At 41.5% G+C, this 25,991-nt stretch overlaps 1 protein-coding gene and 1 pseudogene across 5 annotated transcripts in view; one reads left to right on the top strand and one right to left on the bottom strand.

Moving 5' to 3' along the window:
- STON2 (stonin 2) overlaps positions 1–25,991 on the bottom strand; it is a 176,161-nt gene that overhangs the window by 133,984 nt on the left and 16,186 nt on the right. For 3 of the 5 annotated variants that reach the window (XM_037984347.2, XM_037984343.2, XM_037984344.2), the window contains exons 3-4: positions 3,277–3,562; positions 889–1,173 (exon numbers count right to left, since the gene is read on the bottom strand). In XM_037984347.2, the coding sequence (XP_037840275.2) occupies positions 889–1,173; positions 3,277–3,364 (373 nt within the window). In that variant the 5' untranslated portion in view covers positions 3,365–3,562. Of the gene's footprint in view, positions 1–888; positions 1,174–3,276; positions 3,563–5,272; positions 5,616–25,991 lie in introns of those variants that run through there. The other 2 variants (XM_073011231.1, XM_037984348.2) reach the window with 2 other exon arrangements.
- On the top strand, positions 17,005–18,711 carry LOC140710046 (dynein light chain 1, cytoplasmic-like; annotated as a pseudogene).

Consider the following 25,991-nt stretch of genomic DNA (forward strand, 5'->3'; position numbering starts at 1 on the left):
AGAAGTAGCCAGGTCACCAGGGTGGGGACTAACAACTCCTACAGCTTTACTAAGCTCCCCAGTGCAGCTTTTGGCCATTGAAATGCCACAAAATAAGAGATTTCTCATATACAACCACCCCTACCCATAAGGATTCGGATTCAAGAGTTCTGAGGTGTGAGAATATCCATGTTTAACAAATCCTGTTGATGACATGCTTAGACATGGTCAGTGGTCCACACGTTCACACACATTCATTTCTCTTTTTTTACTTTTTGGAGACAGAGTCTCGCTCTGTCACCCAGGCTGGAGTGCAGTGGTGCGACCTCAGCTCACTGCAACCTCTGCTCCCAGGTTCAGCAATTCTCGTGCCTCAGCCTCCTGAGTAGCTGAGATTACAGAAGTGCGTGACCATGCCCAGCTAATTTTTGTACTTTTAGTAGAGACGGGGTTTCTCCATGTTAGCCAGGTGGGTCTCAAACTCCTAACCTCAAGTGAGCCATCCATCTCGGCCTCTCAAAGTGATAAAATTATAGGCGTGAGCCACCACACCCAGCAGAAACATTCATTTCTATATGTAAGGTGCTTACAATTTAGGGGCTGAGTAAATATAATTCCAATCCCTAATAGAAAAATATATATGCATTATTTTAAAGACAAGTCAACAGCCAGGGACAAGAGTAAAGGACTAGAAATGTCCTAGAACACATAAATTCTTTTGTATGCTTATGTCAACAAAAACAGATACAGAATTAAACCAGATGAGAACTCCGTCTGCTCTCCCCTGTGCGACTGGTGCTTCAGGGGCAGGGGGCAGGTGAAATGGAATCCTGGCAGCCCTACAGACCTCTCACTGAAAAGCATCCCTGCTGAGCGCATAACCAAGCTGGTACCTTCCTACCCCCTCACCTGTCTCAGCTGTTTCCTGATGAGGTGGAGATGTGCTGGCCCAGGGCGTGTCGTCTTCAAACTGAACCCAGCTGCTGATGGCCGAGGCCAGGTCAGGTGGGGGCTGCTCAGGGCTCCCAGGTGGAGAAGCTGCTTCAGAGATGAGGCCCATCTTTTCAGAGGAGTCATCCTGCTCCGAGTGCGAATGGTCTTGAGAGCCTCCATCCACCACATGGTTCTCCCCAGAGGAGCTCTCGGACTGGTCTGGGGAAGATGACAGTCCTGGGAGGTGCTCTTCCGTGGCCCCTGAAACAGATACCAGACACCACCATCATGTGAGGAAGGCCGCTCTTCAGAGCCATCTCATGGAGGCAAAAACTAAGGATGGCCATGGGGTGCCAGCACAACTCACCACTGCAGTGAGTGGGGAGAAGAAAGAGCCACACCCATCTAACTCCATGTGAAACGACTGTTTCCCCAATCATGTGTAAAGCTCAGCATGTCTCCAGTCAGTACCCTGGCAGGCAGAGACTAGGAGCCTTCTTCACTATTCTTATCCCAGCATCTATTCCAGTGCTTGGGGGTCACAAAGGAAAGTGTTTACAGAGGTCAAATAAGAAATATACCTGCGTCAAGTGGGACAAGTGAAAGGCAAAAGGGACTGGTGGAGACTGTGGCTAAACAGGAGCACTTTTGTCAGAAGACATTCAAATTCAAATTTCAAACTTTGCAGTCTACGCTATACACAGCCACAGGACACCAGGTGCAAACCCGTGTGCACTAATGACCAGTTGAATGTAACCTAGAGGCTAATCCTGTAGCCCTGTATCACTTGATTGGCCCTAGAAAATTTAACAGACTTCAAATTTTTTTTGAAAATTAAAAAAACTGGCCAGGCGTGGTGGCTCAAACCTGTAATCCCAACACTTTGGGAGGCCAAAGTGAATGGATCACCTGAGGTCAGCAGTTCGAGACCAGCCTGACCAACATGGCAAAACCCCGTCTCTACTAAAAATACAAAAATAGCTGGGCGTGGTGGCACATGCCTGTAATTCCAGCTACTTGGGAAGCTGAGGCAGGAGAGTCACTTGAACCCGGGAGGCAGAGGTTGCAGTGAGCCGAGATTACGCCACTGGACTCCAGCTTGGGCAACAAGAGTGAAACTCTGTCTCAAAACAACAACAACAAAAACTATATCCTAATTATGGTGATAGATATACAAATCTATACATGTGCTGAAATTCATCAGCTGTACAACAAAAGAAGTCAATTTTTCTTTAGAAATTTTTTAATCAAATAATTAATATAAAAATCTTTTCTCCCATCACTAGCCAACTGGTCCATCTACAAGTACTCAAAGCCTCTATAACTCTGTCAAACAGAAATACAATGTGAGCTGTATATGTAATTTTAAATTTTCTAGTAGCCACATGAAAAAAATTAATCACAGCAGGAGAAAGTATTTTAATTATCTACCTTTCAACCCAATATGTTGAAAATTTGTAATTTCAACATGTAACAAATATAAAATTAATTAGCTATTTAATTTTTTTCTTAAACTAGGTCTTTGAAATTTAGTATAGGTATTTCATGCTTACAGCACATCCCAATTCAGACTAGTCACATTTCAGGGGCTCAATAATCACATGGCCACCATATTGGAGAGCATACCTGTTGACTCACACTTCCTAGGTGTTATAAATGAAGGTGGGATGACTTCAGTAGGCACTGGTAGCTGCAGTAGAACAGAATCAACTGACATGTCTCTGCAAATATCTCCTGGATCCTACCTTGACCTTCATCCCTGAGCACAAGTTCTCTAAAGTCAATATAGTCATCCTCCTTATGATCAAGTATGACCGTACTGAGCTCCTTCCACATGCCAGGCACTGCTCTAAGCACTTTTATGTATGAATTCACTTAAGCCTCACAACAACCTGTGAGATAGGTACTGATTATCCCTACTGTACAGATAATGAAACTATGCTTGGAGAGGTTAAATAAATAATCTACCCAAAAGCGTATCATTCATTCCTGGTGCAACAGGGCTCTGAACCCAAGCACTCTGGTTTCAGAGTTGTCATTTTTAACAACTACTTTTACACAACTACATTTTAAAAAGGCTGAAAGTAAAGCACTTGGTAAATATTAGGTTTTTGTTTCTTGGGAGAAAAGAGCCAATACTTTTGGTGTTTCCAAGCTTCTTTTTAGGGCCCTAAGGTTCCAAGACGTTTCTTCAGTGTGTAAATTCTTCCACTTAGGATTCTAAGATCTCAAGAAAGAAAGAAAGAAACTGACTCTTTTTTCTATATTAAGATCCCACCCAAAGAATAATCAAGTAGAAGCCAGAACAAATAGACATGGTTGTCTGACAATCTCTTCGCTTTAGGAAATGAAGGCACTCCTTACCCTGCGAGTGGGCAGGAAAGGGTGGCTCTTCATTGAAGGAGACCCATTCTGACTGGTGGGTGGCAATCACATGGTCCAAAGTCGTCATGCTAAAAAGGCACTGGTCATCTTCACACTGCTGACCTCAGGTGAACCCCAGAATACTGTCTGGGGTGGGCTGGAGTAGGGGTATGGTAGTACGGTGGACTTCGGTCCAGGGTCTGTTCTAGGTGTCTTGCCAAGGGCAGTACTCAGAATGTAGACAGATCAGCCCCTCTTGCCGTTGGTTAATCTGCCAGGCAGAAATCTGTTTAACAAACACACAAACAAAAAATGTAAAAGGATAACCATCACATTATACTGAATCCACATAGGTCTAGAGCTTTTAGCGCTGCCCACAAGAAGGCCTGGGGTGGTTTCCAACTTGCCTTACTTCACTCTGTTCCTGTCATGCCCTCAACTTTTATACTGAAATGTCTGTCTTTAGCATCAAGGTTTCTAGGTAAGTCTTCATATCACACTTGTAAATAATTACACAAATTTCAGCAATTAGATTCTCTAATTTCCCTAATTATTGTATTTTAGAAATATTGTCATCTATAATACTATCATTGTAAAACAAATATTAAAACTTTTCAAAACGCTTTCACTTTCTTTTACCAGCTGGCAAAATAAAAGCATGTTCTTTTTCTATTAAATTAGTCCAGTCTCTTGCCTTAGGCAGGTAACTGTTTGTAAGTCCGATTTAAATTTTTGGCAGAAATGGTACCTCCAAGCATCGTTTATCAATCAAGACAAATAGAAATGAAGTGATCTTATTCATTTGTAGTAAGAGGATAGGGAATGTCTGTACTAGGGAAAAATGTGAGTTAGAGAAACATTTTCAATCTAGGCCTATTTAAATTAGTTACAATGGTCTAGCCTTTGCTCATACCGCAATTATGTTCTAGAAATACAGAAAGATGCTTAATTGACATAATTTTGTTTATGATAATAATATCTTTTTACAACCTGAACCTAGTTCTTGATCTAATAATGAATTAATAAAATCTGAATTTATCCAAAACTAATGTGCTTCCACAAAAGAGCTACTATATACCTTGAATATCAGTTCTTATTAACTGAATATACACAATATTCAGATAGTTTCTAGAACAACTTAACTCACAGCCTTCCAACTGGTGCACAATGAAAACTTTAGGAAATTTTACTATAGGTTATCATCTGCAGTAAATAATCTCTACGTGGGAAAATCAGTAGAAACATTAATAGCTTTTGCTTTTTTGTTATTTAAAATAATTAGTTTTGGCACACGATGCTTTCTAAAAACCACTAATGTTTATATAGAATTTATAATTTTCAGAAACACATTTTCATACCATACTTCACTTGATTCAATACCCATTTTGTTGAGTAGGACACGTAGTACTCTAATTCTTCTATGGATAAAAAAATTTGGGCTGAGAAAAATTAAGTGACTTACCTAACACTTTTAGTGTTTCCAGGCCCTTTTGGTACTCTAAGGTTCTTAAAATGCTTCCTCTAGGCTCCTAAGAGGAAGAGCTTACAAATCTCAGCACAGTGGCTAACTGACTTTTTTTCATAATAAGGTCTCACCCAAAGAATAAACAAGTTGAAGCCATGTGTGTTCGATGTTCCCTGTGTAAGGTCACTCCTATCACTCCAAGAAGTGATAGATCCAACCCTTGAGTCCAGGTCTTCTGCAGCCAAAACACTCTAACCCTGGGGTCACAGCCACAAAAAGGTACAACAGAATACAGTATCCATAGGCTATCACCCAACTTAAGTACTTTACAAATATCAATTACAATGGAACTGTAATGAAATGTCTGGGAAACTCCCCGTGTGAAAGTTTGCCAGCACATCCCAAGCTATATAAAGGATGGAAAGCCCAGAAGCCTCTTCTCCAAGTCCCTCTCCTAAGATCCTTGCCAATCACAAGGCCAGACATATGCAGACGGCCTGGAGAGGGCAGGTCTCCCAAACCAGATCTTACCAGAGAGCAGCGCAGGGTCCACAAGCACAAAGAGCTGATTCCCACTGGCTTCTGCCTATGATGCCTTTCTCAAGCCCTGTCAAATGTGTGTCAATGTGGTAATGGCTGCGGGCCAAGATAAGGCAGTAAAATTGAAGAGTCAGATTCCTCCTCTTTCAACGACAGCAGCATGTAAACCAGCCCCACTGCAGCCTCAAAAAAAAAAAAAACACACACACATACACACACACAAGTCCCTATGCTGACACATGCAGTGTCATCACTCAACAGGGAAAACATCCTGCCGATCCTGTGATGACGAACCCAGCAAACGTCATGGATAAGTGGGGTAGGGAAGTAAATAGGGGAGGAAGGTGAAGGTAAGGGGAAAATATTTAAAAATTTTAAACTGGAAGGTTTTAAAGATCAACAACTTCAGGTGTTATGAGAAAACTGAGGCCCAAGGAAATCAGGTGCACCAATAGAGATTGTGATCATGGGCCCAGAATTAGGTTGTTTGGATTTGAGTCCTATACAGTCTTGGAGTCCTTTACAGTCTTGGACTCATAACTCAACCTCTTTAAGCTTCAGTTTACCCTTGTACAGCAAGAATTTAAAAACTCACTCCATAATTCTAAGGATTAAATGAGATAATGTACGCCAAGTACTCAGGACTGGATGTAATAAACCCTCTGTAACAATGACAATGAAAACAGTAGATGACCTTACAGAGGGCTTACTGGGCCCCAGGCTCCATTCCAAACCCTTTATGAATGTTAGCTACCGCCAGCACTGCTGCTGCTGTTAAATGACTCGCCCAAGGTTGCATAACTTGTTCGTAGAAGTCCTGGGACTAGAATGCAGATTTCATGAAACCACTCCATTTCTGTCATGTGCAGATTCTGGTTTCAGTCATTGTTCAAGAAGTTCTAGATACTAAGTAGAGTCACTTGCTCAGCTACAGTGCCCAGAAGGCAGATTCTAAATCCTCTTCATTATAGATATAGGTGCACTCTGGCCAAGGAACCAAGACCATTCCTCAGAATGTATGAACGAAAAAAGAGCCCCAAAACTTTATCTATCTTTCCTTCACATGTTCCAGACCAGACATGGGCTGGTGACAGACAATGACTGTCTGGTGGAAAAAATTGATCACATGGAACCCCCATCATATTCTATACTATAAATCCATAAAATGTATTTTAGGTATTTGCCATAGAAGAGCCACACCAATAAGCCATAAGAAATTAGACCTTGAAAAGTGCTGTGCTAGCAGCTGGAAACCCACAGAAGAACACAATAATTGTGAGGTTAAGTTCATACTGGAATTAGTTTCTTGGTAAAAACCTCACCCCATTTTTAGAATGTGAATCATAAAATGAGGTTTAGAATCACCACGAATGAGTGGTGACTCAGTATCAGCAGGAGGATTGACCAACAGATGTTAAAAGTTTCAATGAAGTCTTGGAGTTGCCATTTCAGAGAGCTACTTCTTTCTCAGCATTGCTTATATACAAAAATTTGTAGAAGGGAGAATGCAATTGTCTGATAAGATGGGGGTCACAGAAGTAGTTTTGTCTTATGACAGTCCTCTAATTGCTTTTGTGAGACCTACATGTCTGGAAATGTACCAGTTACCCTTGAGACAGCAACCTTCAAGCAGCTCCCAACACAGATGAGGAAAAAAGGATCCAGAGAACAGAAAATGCAAGTCCAGAATAACTGCCCCAGCTAAAGGACATGCTGGGAGTGCCACAATTTAGCTGTAGGGAGATCTCTGAGAGCTGGAACCATATGGGACTGGGTGGGTTTCTGAGATCTGAAGGATGTCCTTGATTCTAGACCAACAGAGGGATCAGCGAGGGAAGCCTCTGGACAGGGGATCACCGTAAGTGACAGTAAGAATCAGAAGCAGACCTTAACGAGGTGTGTTTCTGTCTGAACAAGCCTCTGTCTGATGACAGCAGAGGTATCTACTGGGGGAATATGGAGTGAAAGGATTGATTGACCATAGAAGCTAAGAAGAGTTCAAGGGGAAATGAGAAGCTGTGGGAGGTTTAAAAGTAGAGAGTGACTCAAGAAGTGTGCTTAAGGGAGATTAGCCTTCCTCAGACAGTGCTGGACAGGAGCGTGGTGATGGAATTTTTTAGCCATCAGTACCTCTGGTGTGTTACACAAAGCTGGGGGCGAGAGTCTTCAGGAACATGTACTGTTTCTGCCCATTCTAGGGCCTGAGGGTGCAAGGAAGAACAAAACAGCATCTCTGCCCTCAAGCAGCTGTCAACTGCAGGGAGATACGACAGCAACCTAAAACAATAACCTCTGCTCTCTATCCTATTCTGGCAGTTAGTCACCAAAGGTAGGACAGCAGCAAGTAAGAGTGTTAAGAGACTTCTGAGAGCTTGAGCTATAGGTGGTCTTGAACTGTACCCTAAGCTGGAAAGGAGGGGTCTGAGCAAAAGAGCTGTGGGGCACAGGCATTTAGGAAGGGGGAGCAGGAATGGCACGTCTAGCCCACAGTGAGTTACACTCTGCTCATCTGAAGAGGGTGTCAAGTGCCCTGGAAAAGGAGCTCTAAGTTTCAGAACGAGTTTGAGCTCTGGAGCCTACCCTCTCCATTCCCACTGCCAATGCCTTAGCTCAGCCCCTCATCATCTCTCACGCAGACAGTTACAAGTCTCCTACCTGTCTTCCTGCCCTCAGTATCACCTGCTCCAACCTACTATCCAACCTATCATGCTGGAGTGATCTTCCTAAAACCTGAAAATGGTTATGCCACAGCTCTGCTTCCAGCTCCTCAAAGGCTCCTCACAGGATAAAGTGAGGTATGAGAAATGAACAAAGGATTCCTGAGAGCAGGGGTTGCATGCTACACCCTCAGCATTGAGCACAGTGCCTGGCACATGTTAGAAGCTCAACAAAAATTGTTGTTTAAATGCAGGCACTTTGTGAATCCGGCCCTGATCCACTTCTCTAATCTCATGTGTCATTCTCTCCCCTTGTGAACCCTATATTCCTGATGAACTGAGTTATTTGAAAGACTGTGTTTTTGAATATACTTTGTCCTATTTGATCACTTGTTCATATATTAATTTAATACATTATTAAATATTATCTTTAGGATACATTTTCCCTACATTTTTATTTCATGAGCTCCTGCTCACCTTCAAGTCTTAGCTCAATCATTATCTCAGGCTTGGTTCAACAAGCATTTATGTCAAGTGGCAATCACTGAATGCAAAGATAAAGAACACAAATTATTTTGCTATAAAACCTTTATAATGTGCATGCTCATTGTTTTTTGTCTGCTCAATACCCAAAATCCTTTCTTTTTTGAGAAAAAAATATTATCTTTCCATCCCTCCTGGTAATTAATCCAGGCTTTGTCAACGGCTGCTAGAATATTGAGGGAATGCTAAAAGGTACAAGGGCCTTGAACACATGCAAGAGTGGCATGGCATGCGAACAATAGAAACTTGATGCAAGCCCAGAAGCAGGCACAACCTAATTCCGTGAAAATGGTGACAAGTGTGGCATCCTAATCAGACCCATGGTGTGACTCTGGCTTTGTTCACTGCTGGCTAGGTCCTGTGGCTCCTATTTTCCAAGCCACGTTTGACAGTCATCTGGCAATCCAATGAGCTCTTTTGTACCTTTCAATAGACTTCTTTCCTGCTTATATTAGCCAAAATTAATTTCTGTTGCTTGCAATCAAGAACTCTGATCTATGGTGGTACTCCTCAACTTCCAATAAGTAAAGTACCATACTTCCCACTGGTCCTTTATCCCCCATATCTTCTGAATGCTGACACTATCTTAACCTACACTCATTTACCAAATTATAATGAAATTATTTGCTAATGTGGCTATATGAGGAAAGGGACTTGATCTTTTGCTTCTTGATGTCTTTAACTCTTAGAATAGGGTATGGCTCTTAGTAAATGTTTGTTGGGTAAAGAGCTGAATGAACGAATGAATGAATGAATGAATTTGCCTTAATATACAGTAGGTAGCCTCTTCAGCTCTTCTGAGATGTTGGCAAATGTTTTAGGAAGGTTAATTTAAACACTCTGTGTAAAATAGCTTTGGAGGAAATCTGCATATAGGGAAATATGTTCATTTCCCCTTCTCTTTGATCTAAAATTATATCATCCAATTCCAATACAGTAGACACTAGACACAGGGGCTACTGATATGTGGCTAATCCGAATGAGTTGTTCACTTAAGTGTAAAATGTACACCAGATTCTGAAGAGTATAAAAATGTATAAAATATCTAATAATTTTATACTGCTTTCATGTTAAAATGGTATCTTGGCTGTATTAGCTTAAGTAAAACATACTGTTAAAATTATTTTCACCTGACACTTTTAATGTTTTAAAATGAAACTACTAAAAAATTTAAAATCATACATAAACAGCCCATGCTATATTTCTTCCTTTTTTAACGGAGACAGGATCTCACTCTTGCTCTGGCTGGAGTACCAGGGCACTATCACGGCTCACTACAGCCTCGACCTCTACAGGCTCACATGATCCTCCCACCTCAGCCTCCTGAGTAGCTGGGTCTATAAGTGCACACCATCACACCCAGTTAATTTTTTAAAATGTTTCCATAGAGACAGGGTCTCACTATGTTGCCCAGGCTGGTCTCAAACTCCTGGGCTTAAGCAATCCACCTGCCTCAGCCTCCCAAAGTGCTGAGATTACAGGCACAAGTTACCACACCTGGCCTCATGGCATATAGACAGCATTGCTCTAAAGCAGTCCATCTTTTATTTCATTCTTGATTTTGAAGGCTACTTTTCACAAGACACAGAATTTTTCCTTCAGTATTTTGCCTTTTGGTCTGAATGTTTCTAAGGAGCAGTTGATTATATGTAATTACTCGTGCTTATATAACCTGTCTTTTTTCCTCTAATGGCTTTCAAGATTTTCTCTTTATCTTTCATTTTCAGCAACTGCATTTGGATGTAGTTTTCTGTGAACTCATTTTACTCAAAGTTAGTGGAGTTTCTTGAATCTGTTTGTCAGTTTTTTCATTAAATTTGGAAAAACTGAGTCAGTATTTCTCCAAATGTGTTTTTCTGCCCCTTTTCCATCTCTTCTGTTAGTCTGCCCTTGCGTTCACTGACTCTCTCTTCTCACCTCCATTCACCCATAAGCTTATCCTGTGAATTTTGTATCTTAGTTATTCAGCTTTTCCATTCTAGAATGTTCTTTTGTAGTTTCTATTTCTCTGCTGCGATGCCTTATATATTCACTCATTGTGACAATATTTTCCTTTAGTTCTTTCAACGTATTTATAATGGCTGCTTTAAAGACTTTGTCTGCTAAATCCAACCTTTGGACCATTTGGGATTAGTTACTATTGACTTTTTTGGTTTGTTGTTTTTTTTTTTGTTTTTTGTTTTTTGTTTTTTTTTTGCTTGACTATGGGTAATACTTTTCTAAGGTTTTTTGTTTGGCTTTTTTTTTTTTTTTTTTTTGCTTTCTTTCGTTTTTCTGCACACCTAATAATTGTTGGTGATACACCAAAGACCTTCTGGATTTGACTTTCCTCTGCAGAGTACTGATTTTTGTTCCAGCAGGCAGTTTGACCAAGAGCTGCTCACCTAGAGCTTGTATAAAGCTTCGTCTTTTACTTCATTGGATTAATTTGTTTCCCAAGGCCCTCTAATTGCCGTAGGACTCAATTTCTAAACTCTGTCTCCCCTGCAGATCTTGACAGGGTATGATGGTTAATACTGAGTGTCCACTTGATTGGACTGAAGGATGCAAAGTATTGTTCCCAGTTGTGTCTTTAAGGCTGTTGCCAAAGGAGATTAACATTTGAGTCAGTGGACTGGGAGAGGCAGACCTACTCTCAATCTAGGTGGGCACCATCTAATCAGTTGCCAGCGTGGCCAGAATAAAGCAGACAAAAGCAAGTGGAATGACCAGACTTGCTGAGTCTTCTGACCTTCATCTTTCTGACCTTCATCTTTCTCCCATGCTGGATGCTTCCTGCCCTCAAACATCAGACTCTAAGTTCTTCAGCTTTTGGACTCTTGGACTTACACCAGTGCTTTGCCAGGGGCTCCTGGGCCTTTGGCCATGGACTGAAGGCTGCACTGTCGGCTTCCCTACTTTTGAGGTTTTGGGACTCAGATTGGATTCCTTCCTCCTCAGCTCAAAGGATTGGATTCCTTCCTCCTTAGCTTGCAGACAGCCTCTTATGGGACTTCATGTTGTGATCAATACTCCTTAATAAACTCCCCTTCATATATAAATCTATCCTATTAATTCCGTCGCTTTAGAGAACCCTGACTAATACACAGGGCTTGGTTCTAGGCTTTGCTAGGGTAAGTTTAAAGTAAATCTTACTCTAGAGCATGGGCTGGCAAACTACAGCCACAGGCTAAGTCTGGCCCTCTGCCTTTTTTGGTAAATAAAGTTGTATTATTAGTATATTTACCAGCTACGCTCATTAGTTTACATATGGTCTATGGTTGCTTTTGATCTACAATAGCAGAGTTGAACAGCTGTGACAGATACTGTATGGCTCACAGGGACTAAAATAATTACTCGTCAATAATAACTACTGGCCCTTTATAGAAAAAAATGTACAGACCCACCTTGAGAACATGGTCCTTATCCCTAAGACACAGGCTTTCTATATCTTGGTTGGATGCTTGAGATGTTAATAAGACATTAATGAGCTCTTTCCACTGTAGCTGGGCTGGACCACCAATGTCCCCCACTACTGCCTGATGTCCAGTATCTTTGTCCCATTCTCAATCCTCCAGCAGCCACTCTATTAAGCTCTGTATGGTTTCAGTATGCACCTGTGCACTCTAAACTGGCCAAGGGTTCTCTGGGTACACCCAGACATACTTCTGCTCCTCTCTCCCCATCCCCATGCTCTCTGCTCCCCAACTCTCTGCCCTCTGGTGCTCTGTCCTACAGATTCCAGCTGCTTCAATTGCCCCAAACTCTGATCTCTGTTTTCTTAGCTCAGCAGGACTGCTGTGCTTGGCTTAGACTCCAGCTGACTATGCTGCAGTCAGGAAACTCTTCCTTGGAAAAGAGCCAAGGTGAGTGTCGGGCTCACCTCAGGATAGAGAATCTTGTGCTGCCTGTTGACCGAAGCCTGAAAATAGTTGCCTCATAGATGATGTTGTTTTGTGGTTGTTCGCAGCAGAATGGCTAGTTACCAATTATAACCAGAACTGGAAGTCCTCCTCTGGAACATTACTTTCTGACTCATGCTCACTTTTAAAAAGAGACTAGTTCAGACATCTAAAATACAGGTCATTTCATACTAATGTCCTGAAAATTAATTAGAAATTTTATAAATCATCTGAGAATAAAAGGAAGGGTTCACTCAGCCATATAGATTAATTCCAATGCTCCAGAGCTGGGAAAATGATTTATTAGGTTAGCTATGCTATCTAATACAAAAACATTACTTGTGCCTAGTTGGTGGTCCAAAAGGGGTTGTTAAATCTTTGGCCATCTTCCCTGTCTACCTGTTTTTCATAGATATTCAGCTAGGCGGCATCTTTGAAAATCTCCACCTCCACTTTTTTGGTTTGAGACTACTGGCAGGCCCTGACCAGCTATCTATTTGGAGTTTATGCAGAAACATCTTCAACTAGATCCTTGGTGTCTACTCCAAACCCACAAGTAAGGCCTCATTTTTCTCTTAATCAAGGACAAGCAACTAAAGATCAAATCAAAAGCTACAAAGAAAGGAAGAATGGGAAAAACAGACTACATAAATTCTATATATTTCTTTACAGCGTTCTTCTAACGCAAGATATTCAGCTACCTTATTGAGCATCTATCTACCATGCACTCAGAATTGTGCATAGCACAATGACACAAGATAATATCAAGCTTTTATACACTGATATCTGTGTCACAGTGGGCTACAGGAGCCATAGAAGCTGAATCAGAAAGCTGAAATAACCCCGCTGCTTGTTTCATAAGTTGCTAGATCAAAGAGAAGCCTGGAAGGCCCCATTACCCTGTGAGAAAGACTAAATCAGATTAAGGACTTGAACAGTGCTTCTCTTCCCTTTCCTTCTTTCACATTCTTTTCCTCGATGAGGGGCATGAATTCTCATTAAGAAAACCTGAACAGTGTGAGTTCACTGAAGAATACACACACACACACTCTTAATTAACAGGTACCTTGATGCTCCTAAAAGAGAAAATGAGTTGAGTGATCCCGGTTGTTTGCTCTTATTATTTCAACTTATAAAAAATTTCATTCTTTCATGTAAATATTTTATTTTTAAAAAACAAAAGGAAATCACCCAATCTTCTTCCAATTTCCATTGGAAACTGGGAAACAGAATGAACACCTCAGCCTCAAATCAAACATGTATGAGAAAGAAGTCCAAAAGGAACAAATGTCATATTGTGACCACAGTTAGCATCTATCTATGATTCTCCCTAAGTGAACTCCCTCTTCTTTTGTCTTATAATCACACACAGCATAACCCTAACCCTAGGTGCCTTCCCTTCTCTAAAGTCATATTACTTGTGTGTATGGGTGTGTGTATATGTGTGTATACATGCATATACATAAACACACACATGTATGTACATACATACATATATGTATATCCCGAGGTTATAATTACAAAATACTCTATTGTGTGATTTTCCTTCAAAATAATCAATCCCATGGCTCTGCTATCTAACAATTCCATGGCTCCACATTCAGAGTCAAGAATCTAAGTTACACTTGGCTTGAAAAACTGGTTAGGCATTGCCTCTGATCTTTGGTGCATTCCTGAGGCAGTGACCTTGACTGACATCCCCAGGTACCTGAGCAGTGTATTACATTAGTGAATGGCTCTGGTAGGAGGTCAGGCTTTAACGTTTGCAAAACATTTTCCAGTTCCTTGAACTCTCAGAAGATATTGACTTATTCCATCTTGGTACATTCATCTTGGTTTAACTCTCCTTCATATTTTTTTTTTTGAAATGAGAATACTAATATTTTACCTGTGTGACAGTGGGGAGCTGATGTGGATAATTTCTTATCTATATTTTACAGCCATACATAAATTAGATGCATTTTACAATTAATCTAATTTCAGAGAAGATAAAATATTTTTTAAGGCTGGGTGCAGTGGCTCATGCCTGTAATCCTAGCACTTTGGAAGGCCGAGGAGGGTGGATCATTTGAGGTCAGGATTTTCTGACCAGACTGGCCAACATGGTGAAACCTTGTCTCTACTAAAAATACGAAAATTAGTCAAGGGTGGTGGGATGCACCCAAAATTCCAGCTACTCGGAGGCTGAGGCAAGAGAATCACTTGAACCCAGGATGTGGAGGTTGCAGTGAGCCGAGATTGCGGTGCTGCACTCTAGCCTGGGCGACAGAGTGAGACTCCATCTCAAAAAATATATATATATAGATACACACACACACACACACACACACACACACACACATACACACACATATTTCTTAGAATCAATGAAATTGTCTTATTTTTTACCAGTTACCAAAAAGTACAATTAGTATATAGTTCCAGAATGGAAAGACCTTCATGGGTTATTTCAATTCATTTTTACAGTAACCCTGAGATAAGTAACGAAAATATTTCTCTCACTTGATAAAGTAACTGGCTCAGAGAGGTTCTGTGACTAGATCAAGGTCACATAGCTAACCATCTCCCAGAACTGGGACAGAATTACAGACCTCCTGACTCTATAAATTCTGTACTCCTTCCACAACAGCACATCTGCCTTCCAGAAATGAGGTATAACTGACAGTGTTCACTGCATCATCAGCATCCATTTCCTCTCATCATTCCTGGTTTAAGCCAATCACTATAATTCCTATTCCTGCTTTCCTGTCTTCACCTAGAGGTGGAAACTTCACCAAGTTCTAGCTAGTTAGACATAAATGGAGATATGGTGAGAAATATAGTTCAAAACAGTATTTTTTGCCTTGGTTTTGTTTTGCTGTCCCAATGAAGGAGACAGATGTAGTTCATGCAGCTCTGATCCTTCTCATGTTCTCTTTTTTCCCAACTTGAATATGGTCTTAATAGCTGGAGCTACAATAATCATAGGAAGGACAGGCTAAGAGAATGACAGTTATTGGTCCTAATGTCACTAAGCCACTGAACTGATATCAACAATCATTTGTTTCTCTATTTTTTATGTGAAAAATTATATTTTTGCTGAAGCTATTAGAATTAGACTTTTTGATGCATGCAGATGAATGTAACTCTAACCAAAAACAAACAAAAGAGATCAATGTGGTAGGCAGAATCCTAAAATGACCCCATTATATCTGAGCCCTAGTATTACTCTTGTGGTTATGCTATATTGCACGGCAAAACAGATTTTACAGATGTAATTAAGGTTACTACTTAATTGACCTTAAGACCGGGAGATGATCCAGGTGAGCCAAATCTAATTAATGAGCTCTTTAAATGGGGGCTTCAGTCCCGCAACCACAAGGAACTGAACTCTGCCAACAATAGGCCATAGCCTGAAGGCGACCCTGAGTTCCAGTGAGACCACCACTGGCCAACCCTTGATTTCTGCCCACGGTACCCTAAGCAGGGAACCCATTCAGACTGTGCCAGACTTCTGACCTAACAAACAGTGAAGTTTCAACACATATTTTGTGGTCCTGTGATAAACACTTACAGAAAACCAATATATAAACCAAGAAAATCTCTGATTGTCAAAGAGATTGTAAAAGAAAAAGGGAGTATAACAGTAAAAAATGGGAGAACATACTCCAGAGTTTAAAATCTTGGGAGTCTAGGCAAAGCCTTCTTTAAATAATTTCCCAATATGGGTAAGGGACTAACTTCAACTAAAATCAACCATTATCCATAATAGAGAATAAACAAAGGCAATGCAAAACAGCAGAAAATACAAAATTACACGTCACACTTTGAAAACATACTACTTGGGTATTCTCTCTCCAGGTTTAATTTCTTTTTTCCTGCCTTGTTTATTTAGACCACTGCAAAATTAGGTTGCCTTTTCAGAGACATGGGGCAAGGCTGGAAAAGTGATCATTTTTAGTGGAGAAAGTTAAGGAAAATTTTGGGGTATGCTCCCTGTCTACATCAAGAGGCCTCTACATCAGGAGGCAATTCAACAGTTTTCCGGAGCAGGAGTGATCATTACACACCAGTGATTCTTCTTAACTGTGAGGGATGTTAACATTTTAGAATGTTTTGAAGGCGGGATGAGGGGAGAGTGAGGAAAAAAGGAAGGAAAGGAAAAGTAGACTCGATTGTGGCATCTTCTCTCACACTCTTTCCTTAAATAGGATATTTATTCATTCATCCAACAAGTGGTTATTAAATACCAGCTAGATGTTCAGGGTACAAAAGTAAATGAGGGCCAGGTGCAGTGGCTCACGCCTGTAATCCCAGCAATTTGGGAAGCCAAGGCAGGTGGATCATCTGAGGTCAAGAGTTCGAGACCAGCCTAACCAACATGGTGAAACCCTGCCTCTACTAAAAATACAAAAATTAGCTAGGTGTGGTGGCACATGCCTGTAATCCCAGTTACTCTAGTGGGTGAGGCAGGAGAATCGCTTGAACTTGGGAGGCAGAGGTTGCAGTGAGCCAAGATCACACGAATGCACTCCAGCCTGGCAAGGTTTTGCAAAAGGAGCGAAACTCCGCCTCAAAAAAAAAAAAAAAAAAAAAAAAACAGAAGTAAATGAAATAGACATAGACCATGCCTTCAAGGGGCTTACATCATGAGGGAAAAGGAAGTAGGAAACAAGTCAACCAAAAACAAAAGACCTACAAATAAATAGAATGAAGACAAGGAATAACAAGGAATCTTACACATAGAGTGACAGAAGATGTCTCTGAAGAGGTGACACTTAACTATCATCTGAAAGGTAAGAAGAAGCCAAGCACTATGGGATGAAAAGTGAAGAGGATTCAAGGTAAAGGGAACCAAAGACACAAAGAGTCTGAGACGAGACAAACAAATAAACAAACCCAGAAAAAACTTGACCTGGGAATAGAGTAGGCAAGAGGCACGAGAGGTTGTAAAGGTCATGAGTTTTTAGAACTACGAGGTCTTGTGATTCAGATGAAGATGTATACCTTTCATTCCAAGCACGATGAGAAGTCACTGAAGAAGCGTAAAGAGGAGCAACAAAACTTGCTTTGCCTTTTTCGAAACTCAGCAAAGAGGAGGATGGAAAGGGAAAGACTGGACTTAAAGCGAACAATCAGGAGGCTGTCAAAACAGTTGAGAGAAGAGATGATGGTGGCCTGAAACAACCCAGGTGTCCGATGATGAATGGGATGGATAAGCAAAATGTAGTATATACATGCAATGGAACATTATTCAGCCTTAAAAAGAAAGCGAGTTTTGATACATGCTACAACATGAATGAACCTTGAGGACATCATGCTAAGTGAAATAAGCCAGTTACAAAATGACAAATACTATACGATTCCACTTATATGAAGTACTTAGAAGAGTCACATTAACAGAATAGAAAGTAGAATGGTGATTGCCAGGGGCCCGGGGAGACAGAGGAGTTAGTGTTTAACAGGTACGAAGATTCAGTTTTGCAAGATAAAAAGAGTTCTGGAGATGGATGTGGCAATAGTTGCACAACGATGTGAAAGGACATAATGCCACTGAACTCTACTCTTAAAAATGGTTAAGATGGTCCATTTTATAGTTGTAATTTAACAGAATTTTAAAAATTAAAAAAAAAATTAAATGACCACACAAGCTGAAACTATGCAAAGCGGTCTTCGCAAAGGGGAAAATATGATTGTTTTGTGACCTTTAAAACTTTCTGTCAAACATTAAAAGCTTTCTTCTTAGATGCACCACGGCTTCGGCAGCGATGGCAGCTCCAGCTGGGCGATGCTAGCACCTCCCCAGGAGACCGCTGCAGTCGGCTAGCCCCCTTCTCCATGGGTAACCATGTGTGACCGAAAGGCCGTGATCAAAAATGCGGACATGTCGGAAGAGATGCAACAGAACTCGGTGGAGTGTGCTACTCAGGCGCTGGGGAAATACAACAAACAGAAGAACATTGTGGCTCATATCAAGAAGGAATGTGACAAGATGTACAACCCCACACGACATGGCATCGTGGGGAGGAACTTCGGTAGTTACCCGACACATGAAACCAAGCACTTCATTTCTACCTGGGCAAAGTGGCCATTCTTCTGTTTAAATCTGGTTAAAAGCATGGACTGTGCCACCCACCAGTGGTCTATCCAAAAACAAGGACTGCAGCCTAAATTCCAAATACCAGAGACTGAAATTTTCAGCCTTGCTAAGGGAACACCTCGATGTTTGAACCTTTATTGTGTTTTGTACATTCTCTGTACTAATTTGTTGTGGTTATAAAACAATTAGCAAAATCGCCTACATTTGTATTTATTTTCTATTCCATACTCTGCCTCACATTGTTTTCTCTCAAAATCCATTCCTTTAAAAAATAAATCTGTTGGCCGGGTGTGATGGCTCACACCTGTAATCTCAGCACTTTGGGAAGCTGAGGCGGGCAGATCAAGTGGTCAGGTGTTCGGGACCAGCCTGACCAACATGGTAAAACTTCATCTCTATTAAAAATACAAAGAAATTAGCCCGGCGTGGTGGCATTCATCTGTAATCCCAGCTACTTGGGAGGCTGATGCAGGAGAACTGCTTGAACCCAGGAGGTGGAGGTTGCAGGACACAGAGATCACACCATTGCACTCCAGCCTGGGCAACAAGAGGGACTCCATTTCAAAAAATAAACAAATAAACAAACAAATCTGTTGCACATGTGAAAAAAAGGCTTTCTTACTGTTGTAATTTAAAACATTAGCAACATTTAATCAAACATTAAAAGCTTTCTTACTGTTGTAATTTAAACTATTAGCAACACTAAGAATAAAGTGGTTTATTTCTGTATAAAGAAAAAAAAAAGATGATGATGGCCAGAGTCTGGATGAAACAATGGAGACAAAGAGAAAGACATGTCATCTGAGATATATTTTAGAGGCAGGGTCTTCAGGACTTACTGATGAATGTCACATGGGAGGGAGGGCAAGGAATTCTGGTGGAGAACAGGATGGGTGATAGTGCCATTGACCGGGGTAGAGAGAAAGAGTTAGGATTTGGAAGTAAAGTAAGCATTTCTTTTTAAATACGATATATTTGGGATGCTCATTAGACATCCAAGAGAGATGTCAACTAGGTGCATGGACTTTTGAGTTTGAAGCTTGAGGCTCGAGACACAAATTAGGACATGATCATCAGACAGAATGGATCCAGTTATCCAGGGGGAATCTGTAGCAAAAGATAAGTAGTGGCCAATGCTCTCACATGCCAGAGCAATGTGGATGCTCACACTTAGAAAGCTCCATCCAAGCTTTAGAACCCTGTGACTCCAAATGGACAGAAAAGATGGTGGAGTCCCAGATAGGGAGTGCTGCTGTGCCCTGCTTTTCAATACAAGGGCATGCATGAGTTAGAGATCCTGGACCAAGCAGCCCACTCTCTATCTGGCCACTTGGAAACAGAAAAGTTTGAAATGAGGCTTTTCTCCATGAGATTCCTTAAATACTAGATGTGAAAAAAAAATGAAGATGTTGCCAAAGAACTCAGTAAATACAAGAACAAATATCCTCCATGATAACTCTGCCATTAGGGGAGGAGAAGGTGCCAGGAATGATATAACAAGAGCAGGAATTTCCTGACACCGCAGGCCATTTAATATTGATTAAAAGAGTAATTATTAAATGAGATATTATAAATGAGATAATGTAAATTATTGAGATAATGAGATTATTACTTCATTTAATAATGTGAGTGAGAATGCCTGGTGGACTGATGTGGGTGAGGATGCTTGCTGGACTGATGTGGGTGAGGATGCCTGCTGGACTGATGTGGGTGAGGATGCTTGCTGGGCTGCAGAGTGTTATTTAAAAGGTAAGATCTGCTTATTGTTGCCCATCAAGTGGCAGAATGTGGAAAGGGGCTAAGGGCCCTGGGAACAAAGTCAGGTGCTTTGGAGACTCTCCTAGGATCACCAATCCTTCTTCTCCATAGCTGGGTGGGGACACGAAGCCACAGAGAAAGGAAGCAGCTGGAGTGGCTCTCGCTTTGCTGACAATGATGCCCATGACCTGTCTCCTACCACCCCTGCCCTGGACCCAAGCACTGTTCATGACAATCTACTTTTGCCATCCTATAGATGAGGTACATTACCTCCTTTGTTCCTCTTATCAACCTTATGAGGTAGGTACTATTAATAACACCAGCATTTCAGAGATGACAAAAGCTGAGGCCAGAGAGGTTAAGTATCGGGCTCAAGGTCAGAGTAGTAAACAGTAGTCTGGGATTCTAACTAAAATCGTTCTGATGTCTGAGACTGTTCCCAGACAATTCACTGACTCATTCATTCAATCAACCAAGACGAATTTAGAGCCCCCAATGTGCAAAGCCCTGACCCTCTGCTAGATGTTAGGGATAAAAAAACAATCCAGATTCCAGAAAGGCCAATTAGCCAATGATCACATATTCACAAAGGACTTTAAGTATTATACCAAAAGGACTGATACGAGATGTGCCTCCTACAACCTTAAATTCATGTCCCAATATCAAGTTATTCTGCTACACAGTTCAATAAATATCTTTTGTAGCCAGGCACGGTGGCTCATGCCTGTAATCCCAGCACTTTGAGAGGCCAAGGCAGGTGGATCATGAGATCAAGAGACCGAGACCATCTTGGCCAACATGGTGAAACCCCGTCTCTACTAAAAATACACAAATTAGCTGGGTGTGGTGGTGTGCACCTGTAGTCCCAGCTACTCGGGAGGCTGAGGCAGGAGAATTGCTTGAACCCAGGAGGTGGAGGTGGCAGTGAGCCAAGATTGCACCACTGCACTCCAGCCTGGCAACAGAGTGAGACTCCATCTCAAAAAAAAAAAAAAAAAAAAAATTATACTGTAACGCCTATAGCTGCCTTGCACATAGCAGAATTATATTAATTGTGGGTTTCTATGTATATGGTTATAAATTTAAGGTTTTAATTTGGTCAAATCTGAGAAGAAAATATATCCAAAAAAATCATAATATTTTTCTAATCCTGTCTTGGAGCTTCTTCAGTTTTTAATATTCTGGGAACTCAGAAAAAGCAAGGAACATAGGTCTCTTCTCCACCACCTCTAAGAGGCCCTGAGCTTGCATGACAGCACAGGATACTAAGGAGCATGATAAAAGGTCAGGGGCAGGGTGTGAGGAGCCCAGGGCGGCTTCCTGGAAGAGGCTGTATCTAACCTGAGTCATAGGAGGATGCCTAGCATACCCTTCAGAGCACAAGCTCTTTAGGCAGTAGGCCAAGTCCCCCATTGCTAACTCTAGTCATGGAACATCTGTCTCTGAAATGCTCTAAGCCTGAGTTTCATCTAGTATTATCTACCTCAGAGATTCTGTAAGATGCTGCAGGTAAACCTTTTCATGAATAATAAGCACTCAGTCAATGCTATCTATTACCATCGTTATTTCTACCCATAAAGGTTGGGAGGAGTTAGCCTGGTCAAGAGAGAGAACAAGAACTTGCTGATTTCATTCCTGTGGTCATGGCATTCAGGAAGTGAAAGTGCAAAGGAGGAGGAGACCTTAGAAATTTGGGGAAAAAAGGGAAGCAGTGGTGTGAGCTTCAGCCTGAGACAGGAAAGAGCCTAGCTGGCTCAATGCGAGACATCGGTTGGCCTGGAAATGAGCAGTGAGAGAAGGTACCGGAGGCAGGGTCACCAGAGTGGACAACTTCAGGGCGCATTCCCATGGTCATCTATGTGAGCCATGCTCACGAAGAGTGTGTACCACACAGCCTGTGCAGTGGAAGGTGGCAACCTGCCTGTCTGGGTACTACACAGGCCCCTGAACAGAGGACACTGCTGCTATAAGTATCAGCCAAGGTGTCCTACTGCTGGTGTGGCCAAGTCATCTGGGTCATTTCAGTCAACAGGAGGCAGGACTGTGACCAGAGCTATGACCAAACTCTTTGGACCATAGGAAAACCATATCCAAGGGAGTCCAGTTGTGACATGAGAGTGGTTTTATCCTCATTTATCAGTATAGCTGCAGGCACACAAAACCTTTATGTTTAGAGCTCCTGCCAATACTCTCTATACCAAGAATAACAAGGATTAGAGGAAAACAGAGCTCCAGGCCACAAATCTCAGGCTTGGTGGGTAGCTCTACAATGAAGTCAGCTCAATGCAGATTTGTCTAGAAAAACACAGGGTTTTATTCCCCCAGGTAGATGACGCAGAGGAAAAACTATTTCCCCCTTCCTCTTTTGTAAAACTCAAACTTTCCTTCCGGGTTGAACTGCCAACTCCCCTCAACTTGTTCCTGCCACTCAAGTCTTTGGCATCCCAAAAGGACTCAGTGACACTCCATCCCTTGCATGCTTACACTTCCACAGCACTGTGTTGCACAACTCCAGGAGGTGCCATTCACACACGATGCAATATAAACCAGGTTCTCTTATCTGACGCTGCCCCAGAGCTATTCGCTCCCATGTCCTGCAACAGCGCAGGCCCTCCCACATCACCATCCACACTGTAGAAAAGCAAAGAAATGTTGAATGTTCAGGAGAAAACCTTGACTGGGCAAAAAGATGAAAGTAGAGAAAACACCTATAGCCACAGGAATCCTTGGGCTTGTTCTTTACTCAACAGAATACAAGAAACAACAGTGCTAGGAAATAGCAATTAAGCTTGGGCGATAGAATAGTACTGCCATGGTAGCTGAGGTAAGGGCAGAGAAGACCTCAACACATACTCTAAGGAAACTAAGAGTGGTCCCTTAAACTGTGCAATTAATTGGGGACAGGATAGGAAATAAGTTTTTGGGATATGTTGAGACGCAAAGACTGTGAAAATGTAGATTTGGTGCCTAGAGAAAAATCACAGGTAAAAAGTTAGATTTTAAAGTCATCCAAGAAAAAACAATGTATGAAGCCAAGGGAATGAATAGGTTATCAATAGGGGAAGTAAAAAGATATAAGAAGATGACTGACTCTTGGAGCATGCCTACATAAGGGAGAGGGGCTGGGAAGGGGGAAGTTAGACTCTCAGGTGACAGAGCCAGGCAGAGAGAGAGAGAAAAAAACCAGAGGACTCCAGGCCATGATGGCAAGAGGGAATTTTGAAAAAGAAGAAGTTTTCTCTAGTGTCAAATGCTGAGGAGAGACATAAAGGGCCTTGGTGGTCACTGGTGACTTGAGAAAGCTTGCAGAATTTAGCTTATGGAGGGATGGACCGTGCCCTTCCTGGCAGCATTTCTAGTGCTCAGTGCCATTACACAGAAGAAAAGTGTATTAGTCTGTTTTCATATAAAGATATACCCAAGACTGGGCAATTTGCAAAAGAAAAAGGTTTAATTGGACTTACAGTTCCACATGGCTGGGGAAGCCTCACAATCATGGCAGAATGGAAGGAGGAGCAAGTCACATCTTACATGGATGGCAGCAGGCAAAGAGAGAGAGCTCGTGCAGGGGAAACTCCTCTTTATAAAACCATCAGATCTCGTGAGACTTATTCCCTATCATGAGAACAGCACAGGAAAGACTTGTCCCCATGATTCAATTACCTCCCACCAAGTCCCTCCTACAACACGTGGGAATTCAAGATGAGATTTGGGTGGGGACACAGTCAAACCATATCAGAAAGCGACAAGCATTTGTGGAATGAAGTAGAACAGTTAAACTGGAAGCTTGATTGTAAGGAGTTAATAATAAACCCAGATTACAGTTGAAAGCTTAATGACTCTTAATACAGCTTTGTAAAGAAAGGCAAAAAGTTACCAGCATATACATTGTTAATCCTGATTATGTGCTTCCCTGGAGGAAGTACTTTTCTGTTTACCTGGCACAGATTGAAGCTTGCCTCAGGTAAGGGGCAAGAGGCTAGTTCCTGGGATCTTCTCTGCCACAAATTCTCTGAATGACCACAGCAACATTGCAAAACCTTTCTGCTTTTGTTTCCACAAATTTATTAATTTGGGACTGATACAAAGACTTTAAAAATATTTGGAAGATAGGATATACACTTACGTAGTCTCAAGCCCTACGTTGTTCTCACACATTTCCAATAAAACAAAATACCTGGCAGGTAAACACCACTTCCATAGAAACTTTTTATCATGCCTTCTCACCCTTTTTAGCAAGATTAAAACTGGGTCTGAGATTTTGATTCCCTAGAAAAAAGTTTCAGACCAAGAAAATACCTCTTAAAATCAAAATAAAACCTTTCTAAGCTCTACAAATTTAAAAAAAAAAAAAAACTCTAAACTTAAATTTGTTTACTATACTAGGATTAACACTCTATCATTCTTAAATTCTATTTTAAAGAGAGAATATTAAAAACTGTAACTAATATCCTGTGAGTGCTTACTCTATACAGTACTGTGTTGAGGCCTACAAATGCATTATCTTGTCCCATCTTTACAACGTCCTGATATAAACTGCTATTATTAATGACTCCTTTCCAGTTAAGGAAACTAAGGCTTGGCCTGGCCAATTTTCTCAAGGTCACACAAGCAGTAAGTGGCAAAGCTAGGATTTAAACCCAGAATGTATCACAAATATTGGTAAGGATCCATTTTCACAGCTGTATCACTGACATAAAAGTTATATATACATATATATATATGTATTTGATTTCTTAAATTGGGATTTTTAAAAACAGGAAATTATGGAACAGATGGTCAGCCTGCATAGGAACAAGTTCACAGGTTCCAAATGATGGATCTTTTTCTACCAATGCATCCATCTGCCCAATTCCCCTAAATGAGGGTGGCCAACACCACTCACTTGCACAGCCAAGGACAGTGGACACATGGCTGAGGCCTTGAACTTCCAGGCAAGCTCCACTGCATACAAGCTCTAAAGACCACCTGATGCATAGTGTCCTTCCCTCTTCCACCTCCACTGGCCCATGATTCTCTAGGGAAATACTAGCAGGTGTGAACACGTCTTAGGACAGATTCCTTAGGAGGCAGAGCCTGAGGCCAAGCTTCTACGCTAGTGTTTTACAGCAATCCCAGGGAAGCCCAAGTAAGAGAAGAGAAGAGAGGTAGGGAAAGCAAACATAAGATGGAATGGGCCTAAACTGGCCATGGCTTCACAAGAATCAGCTTGTTGCTGAGTCAGAGAGGCTGCTGGGAACTATGGTACCTCAAAACCTTCCACTGGGGGAGACGGTGCTAGGACAGGAAATGTACCTGCCAGCTCCCATCTCTCTTATTCCCCTTTGGTCAGAGTTCACACCATGCTGGCTCAACTCCCCACATTTTGGGGGTGCATCTTCTAGCTCCTTTAGCAGCACATGAGAAATCCAGATTCCACACCCTTCAATGTAGTACTTCATGAGTTCCGAAGTAGTGAAAGGACCTGCAGAAGTAGCCTCGGATGGCAGAATGATTCAGTCCTGTGGCCCCCAGATAGGCAGGGTTAAGAGGGTTTGAGATGTGCCTAAGAGGTAGCCAAGACGGTAAGTTAAAATCTGGATAAGAATCAATGCTGGTATGCAATGCCATATGCGTAGAATATAAAGAGATGATCTAATAGGTCTTGTTGGACTCTGGGTTATTTATGCTCATGGAGCTTCTGCAGGTTTTTAGAAGTCTGTCACAGAACATCACCCATTCATTCATTCATTCAATAAGCATTTATTCAGCATCTCCTATTGCTAGCGGTGTTCTTGTGAAATTCTAAGAAC

Source organism: Chlorocebus sabaeus, chromosome 24 (genome assembly GCF_047675955.1).
Source record: "Chlorocebus sabaeus isolate Y175 chromosome 24, mChlSab1.0.hap1, whole genome shotgun sequence".
In the NCBI taxonomy this organism is placed as follows: Eukaryota; Metazoa; Chordata; class Mammalia; order Primates; family Cercopithecidae; genus Chlorocebus; species Chlorocebus sabaeus.